General features: G+C 43.4%; 1 protein-coding gene across 1 annotated transcript in view; it reads right to left on the bottom strand.

The window, feature by feature from the left end:
• Positions 1–1109: 1109 nt before the first annotated feature.
• Positions 1110–7367, bottom strand: part of traf3ip1 (TNF receptor-associated factor 3 interacting protein 1) — a 37156-nt gene continuing 30898 nt past the window's right edge. The window contains exons 15-16 of the mRNA XM_039015048.1: positions 1961–2184; positions 1110–1806 (exon numbers count right to left, since the gene is read on the bottom strand). Of these exons, the coding sequence (XP_038870976.1) occupies positions 1641–1806; positions 1961–2184 (390 nt within the window). The 3' untranslated portion in view covers positions 1110–1640. The remainder of the gene's footprint in view (positions 1807–1960; positions 2185–7367) is intronic.

Below are 7367 nucleotides of genomic sequence, written 5' to 3'. Positions count from 1 at the left end.
TTGTTAATTGACAGACATATTTAAATATTACACGTGTGTATCAAATGTTGGATGTGGATTTTTTTTATATACAGTACCAGTCAAAAGTTTGGACACCTACTCATTCAAGGGTTTTTCTTTATTTTTACTATTTTCTCTAGCACAGGTGTCCAAACTTTCTCTAGCCTCTCCATAACCAGTCAGTTAGTGTGTGTGTGTGTGTGTACGTTCCACAAAGGCACCATGAAAAGAGAGGGGGTGATAAAAGCGGGGCGTTTTTTCTCATCATGACATGACAACCAACGTTCCCTCAATTTCTTGGGGGCACTGAGCAAATTTTAGGTTTTGTGAGCGGAAACTTGAGCATTGTGAGAATTCTGTGCAACTTTCGGCACACATTTACAGTGAACACTGAGGCTGTACCCTTACAGTTTTAGACAGTAGCCAATGGCTATTGTGGAATTTGAAAATAATGTAGGCCTACCAACAAAACCAATGGAGCAAATCCCATAACATTTTCACATGGAAATAGCTTTTGATTTCAATGATATAGCCTACAGTAGACTATATATGGTGTTATATGCAGGCCTAAATTGCAATAGAGACTTAAAAAAAACAGAATAATAAAACATTATAAAGGGCTTGATATTAATTAATCATTTTTTACTTGGTCTGTAACACCATGGGCCAAATAGGTGATTGTAAAGTGCATTGTATTGCGTTGTATGATGCAAGAAACACTTTATAAAATACAACTAATTATTATTACCATACAGTATATTGGCTTATTTGCATATTCAAGCCCGTCTCAAAATACAATACCGCCCCTTTAATTTTTAGCTTTTTACCTGACTGGCTTTTCAAAGACAGCTTGAAATGTATCCTACATATTTTTTGCTCTTGTAGGAAGCAGTAACAACTCATGGCTGACCTATACTTATCTATAACTGGGCTAATAACTTGATTACTAGCAAAGAATATCAACAAATGTGCACACGCTCTGCGCTGATCTGAGCTGCGCATTTATTTTTATTACCTTTATTTAACTAGGCAAGTCAGTTAAGAACAAATTCTTATTTTCAATGACGGCCTAGTGCCTTGTTCAGGGGCAGAACGACAGATTTGTACCTTGTCAGCTCGGGGATTCGAACTTGCAACCTTTCAGTTACAAGTCCAACGCTCTAACCACTAGGCTACGCTGCCCGCATTGACTCATGGGTGATTGAAAGACCGCTAGTGGGCTACCCCTGCCAATAGAATTCTACTCCGTTGCGCTCTGGCTCTGCCTACAGAAAAATCACAGACTCAATCTTGCAAAGTTAGATTTGTTTTGGTTTGTTGCATTGAAAAGGGGCTGATATGATGTTGATTCGATCACAGAAAAAACTTTGATCTATATTGTGCAAACTAATGGGGTGAACTCAGTGAAGTTCAATCTCTTGCAGTCTCTGCGCAGCATGGCATTTCTTCTGCACTGCAGTCCTGGAGGAAGTGCGCGCCCACGCACACGTTTAGAGGGAACATTGATGACAAGGAATGAAAGTGCAGCTGAGGCCTCCTCTATCATTTCGGATGTTACCAGACTAAGTAAGAACCCAGGCTCACCCAAACACTTATGTTTTTAAATGAGCAAACCCCTTTATTTGGACCTTGGCTCCCCCTCATGTTCGCGAGGAGAAGTTGATGCTGGTCACCATCTTCTGGATCTTATCCTCGTTCTTCAGGACGTTGGACTTGACAGCGCAGATCTTGTCCTGCTGCTCCTTGATCAGCTGCTCCAGCTCGGCTAGCTCGGCCTTCAGAGGCTCCACGGCGTTGTCCGTCACTCTGGAAATGACACACACCACAAAATGTAATGTCAGTCCTGTGTGTGTGTGTGAATGGGTTGTGGGTTTTCTACATCTGTTGCTGCAGCAGGGCCTGTGTGTTCTCCCTCCAGGCTTTAGTGTGTAAAGTGTGTGTGTGCGTGTTGCCCTCTAACCTCTGTTCCTGCAGCAGGGCCTGCGCATGCTCTTTGTTCTCCCTCCTCCAGGTGTGCAGCTCGTTCTGCATGGCGTCCATGTCCTCCTGGATGTAGTCCATGATCTTGCCCAGGGGCAGGGCGCTGCGGCACACGGTCTGGATGGACGAGCGCAGCCGTTCGATCTCCCTGGACACCAGCTCCCTCTCCTTCTTCCTGGCCGCCTCCGACACCAGGCTTTGCGTCTGGAGAGAGGGATGAAGGGAAGGATGGATAGATAGGAGATGGAGGGATGGATTGAGTGATGGAGGAGAGAAGCCAAGAGATTTTTACTACAGAGTACGGTTACATGCACACAATAATGTGATTATTGTGGATAATTTAATATAATAGTTTGATTCAGAAGTTTACATGCTTTGCAAGAATAACGATTTCCCCAATAATCCGGTTTACATGGACACATCTGAAATAAGGCTACCTCATGGCACTCTGATAGATGCAGAAAATCATCCCATGTTTCATAAACTGAAATATCACATTTGTTTACATCCCTGTTAGTGAGCATTTCTCCTTTACCAAGATAAATCAAATCCACCTGACAGGTGTGGCACGTCAAGAAGCTGATTAAACAGCATGATCATTACTCAGGTGCACCTTGTGCTGAGGACAATAAAAGGCCACTCTAAAAATGTGCAGTTTTGTCACACAATACAATGCCACAGATGTCTCAAGTTTTAAGGGAGCGTGCAAATGGCATGCTGACTGCGGCAATGTCCACCAGCGCTGTTGCCAGAGAATTGAATAAGTCCCCTCCAACGTCGTTTTAGAGAATTTGGCAGTACATCCAACCGGCTTTGCAACTGCAGACCACGTGTATGGCGTCGGCGAGCGGTTTACTGATGTGAACGATGAATGCATGTACTCCCAGTCATGTGAAATCCATAGATTAGGTCCTAATGAATGTATTTCGATTGACTGATTTCCTCAGATGAACTGTAACTCAGTCAAATCTTTGAAATTGTTGCATGTTGCATTTATATTTATGTTCAGTACATTTCTAAGACGCAATCATTCAGTTGTTCCTAAAAATGTGAACGATTGCTCAGAAAAACAGGTGTTTTAATTTGACCTTACGCGAATTAAGATAAGCAGAGTAAGGTGTTTACATGACAATTGCATAAATCTGCCTACTACCACGAATCAGTTTAATATCAAATTATTCCTGTAGTCATAGAAATTGGGATAATCTGGATTTTGGCTAGGGATAGGTCAGTTTCAATTATATGTGAATGGAGTAGTCTTCGATAAGCAGGAATTCTTGAATAATTCTGGAAAATTTACATCCGTGAGAGAGAGGAAGGATGGCTGGAGGGATGGAGAGAACCAAAGATTGATGATGATCTTGGACTTTGAAGTACGTAGGGTGGCCGTGGAATGAGAGAAAACCCTGCTACTGCTTGATGTTTCCCAGTGTTTCTGAGGCCAAGTTAAGCAAGCCTTTATTGTCCCAGGAAGGGCAATTTATAGTGATAACATTATGGGCTGCGAAGCAACTCTTCATACGTTTTGGATGTCCATAATGAATTCTCTACTTTTTTGCCACTGCCGCACACCTGCAAACGTGCACGCACAACACACACTCCTCTCTACCAGAGAGGCTACTTCAACCAAATCACATAAACCTTAAGGTATTCTACACTGGCCAGCAAAAAGTATCAAATGCACGGAGCCAGACGCAGGGCTGCATTTAGTGGTTTAGGATTTCAAGGCAAAAAAATGCTAGGCAGGAATTATACAAACCTAGGTTGTGTATATAAGGATCAAACGCGTGGCTGAATAGTGCTGGCTAATGTGGGGGGACTAGCTGAAGGCCTCCTCTGTATAGTATGTGGTTGGGGGGTCCTGCTCTGCTATGCCCCAGCCACCCCACAGCCCTCAGCTTCAAGTTGGGAGGGGAGGAGAGTGTAGGGGCTCCCCTTGGCACAGTGAAGGCCAGGGATGTTTACTCAGCTGGGTCTGCAGGTCGGTGTGTGTGTGGGACTGCAGACGCGCAACACACACTAGACGGCACCCACCCGCACTCCTGTGGACTTAAACCCTTGTTTATTTTAGTAACAGGCTGTGGCAGTGAAGTTATTTTACTACAGTATTCAGTAACAACTACTGCACTTATCGCCCTTTCAAGTTTAACTCTTGGGCCAATTTGTGTCATTCTTGCCTCCAGATGGAAACACCTGCTTTTACGGGGCCGTAGAAATCCTACTCCCGCTACATGACAGTGTAAACTCCCCAACAACTTCCCCTTCAAAACAGACCAACTGTCATGTAGACTGGGTGTTAGGCCGGGTAGGTTAGCAAAACGTATGTTGAGCGCTATTACGCGCTAACTCAATAATTACAGCTTAAAAACACACTAAACTACATAGAACTTAACTATACAAAAAAAACACTTCAAACTTCAACTCTGCTGCCTATGCTCTAGGAAACCAGCAAAAATGTCTGACAGGCCGCCTAGTCTCCCCCCTCCCTCTGTGGTTTGCAAAGTGTGCAAGGATTGAAATGTCTAATGGTCGTCCGCAATGTGGGTGGCTTTTCCCTTGGCCCCGTGAACACGGCGGCTACACAAACACGCCACGGCTCATTCGGCCCGCCGGCTGTGGTGGAGCACCGCGGAAGCCCAGCCGGGCTACGCTCTGTTTACTGTCCTCTTGCACGGCCTGACCCCCTCGGAAATTCAGGAAAACAGAACAAAAAGAAAACTAGTCCCTGGTCTGCGTGGTGCACTCTGTCCAGGCGAGCATAAATCATCCCTTTATAGGGGCCTCTAGTTGGGCTCAGCGCGCTCCTTTTTCTATTTTTCACCCCAACCCAAGAACAATATTTATTTAGGGGGGGGGGGGGGGGGGGGGCTGGTTTTCCCATTAGCTCATCCAGCCCTGTTGGCCGTGGAGATCCGAGCCGGCAATCCTTCCTGGGAACAGGTGGCTCCCAGCAGAGACCTTGGAGCGCTGTGGATCATTTCCCTTTCTATCGGTCTCTCCTGTTTTTTCCTAGGAGCCCCTAGTCAATCCATTCAGGTAAGGGGTTGTCAGGGATATGTCATGCATTGCTATCTTGCTTTTCCTTGCACAAGAAAGTGTAAGGAAAAGTAACTACTCTGTCCCCTCTGGCTTCATGTTGTAAACAATGTGTTGCTGAGTATATCAATCCAAACCTGAAACTTTGTAAGTACCAGAATGTTTTACTGTTACGTCTTGTGGAAACTGGGTTTGATGGGCCTCTTGTCTCATGCCGGGGTTTCAGATCAAAACTTCTCACAGACCTGCTGGCCTGGCTGCAGTGCAGGCTGCTAAGCTACAATGTGGAATTCATCCGAACCCTCTCATGCCTAATTTGCTTAATGAGAAAATGCATGCAAAGCACATGATTTATGAAGTGGTAATAAAGAGCTGGTGAGAGGGGGTGGGAGAATAACAGTCTTCAAAGTAAGGCTTTTGACAAGAAGAATGGGTTGCATGCGTGAATCCTGTTAGAGACCTACCAACCTCTTGGGCGTCATTAATTAAAGAAACATTAATTTAGCCACCGCTGGACCGTTTCAGGGTGGCGTATCAGCTTTCATAATGATGTAATAAGCCACTTCATCAACCTCAATTATCAGGCGACAAATGTATAAGCCGCACACAACAACGGTGTAACAACGAGTGGCATGACATACTTCGGGTATATGACAAATTAACATTTCCAGTGACAGTGGTCAGGTAAACGTATGTTTCCTCAGATTGTCTGAGTACTACCATGGTCTCAGTAGTCACAAAAGGATTTCCTTGCCTTGTCTTATTTCCTTCATCCCCACTTTTATATATAAAAGAACAGACAAAATTTGACACCTACTCATTCCAGGGTTTTTCTTTATTTTTACTATTTTCTACATTGTAGAATAATAGCGAATACATCAGAACTGTGATATAACACATGGAATCATGTAGTAACCAAAAAAGTGTTAAGCAAATCTAAATCTATTTTATATTTGAGATTCTTCAAAGTAGCCACCCTTTGCCTTGATGACAGCTTTCCACACTTTTGGCATTCTCTCAACCAGCTTTATGAGGTAGTCACCTGGAATGCATTTCCATTAATAGGCGTGCCTTGTTTAAAAGTTACTTTGTGGAATTTCTTTCCTTGATGTGTTTGAGCCAATCAGTTGTGTTGAGAGAAGGTAGGGGCAGAAGATACAGAAGATAGCCCTATTTGGTAAAATAACAAGTCCATATTATGGCAAGAACAGCTCAAATAAGCAAAGAGAAACAGTCCATCATTTACTTTAAGACATGAAGGTCAGTCAATCTGGAAAATTTCAAGATCTTTAAAAGTTTCTTCAAGTGCAGTCACAAAAACCATCAAGCGCTATGATGAAACTGGCTCTTGTGAGTACCGCCACAGGAAAGGAAGACCCAGAGTTACCTCTGCTGCAGAGGATAAGTTCATTAGAGTTACCAGCCTCAGAAATTACAGGCCAAATAAATGCTTCAGAGTTCAAGTACCAGACATATCTCAACATCAACTGTTCAGAGAAGACTGCATGAATCAAGCCTTCATGGTCAAATTGCTGCAAAGAAACCACTACTAAAATGACACCAATAATAAGAAGAGACTTGCTTTGGCCAAGAAACATGACCAATGGACATCAAACCGGTGGAAACCTATCCTTTGGTCTGATGAGTCCAAATTTGAGATTTTTGGTTCCACCCGCCGTGTCTTTGTGAGACGCAGAGTGAACCGATGATCTCCGCATGTGTAGTTCACACTGTGAAGCATGGCGGAGGTGGTGTGATGGTGCTTTGCTGGTGACACTGTCTGCGATTCATTTAGAATTCAAGGCTAACTTAACCAGCATGGCTACCACAGCATTCTGCAGCAATACGCCATCTCATCTGGTTTGCACTTAGTGGGACTATCATTTGTTTTCAACAGGACAATGACCCAAACACATCTCCAGGCTGTGTAAGGGCTATTTGACCAAGAAGGAGAGTGATGGAGTGCTGCATCAGATGACCTAGCCTCCACAATCACCCGACCTCAACCCAATTGAGATGATTTGTGATGAGTTGGGAACTCCTTCAAGACGTTGGAAAAGCTTTCCAGGTGAATCTGGTTGAGAGAATGCCAAGAGTGTGCAAAGCTGTCATCAAGGCAAAGGGTGGCTACTTTGAAGAATTAAAAATATATTTTGATTTATTTAAAATAAAATTGCTTACTATATGATTCCATATATGTTATTTCATAGTTTTGATGTTTTCACTATTATACTACAATGTAGAAAATTGTAAAAAATAAAGAAAAACCCTTGAATGAGTAGGTGTGTCCAAACTTTTGACTGGTACTGTATATTTCAAAAATGATAATATACAATAGGCTACATGCCGAT

The sequence above is a fragment of the Salvelinus namaycush genome, chromosome 19, assembly GCF_016432855.1.
Source record: "Salvelinus namaycush isolate Seneca chromosome 19, SaNama_1.0, whole genome shotgun sequence".
Taxonomy (NCBI): domain Eukaryota; kingdom Metazoa; phylum Chordata; class Actinopteri; order Salmoniformes; family Salmonidae; genus Salvelinus; species Salvelinus namaycush.
Note: the sequence above shows the minus strand (reverse complement) of the source record. Positions and strands in the feature narration are given on the sequence as shown.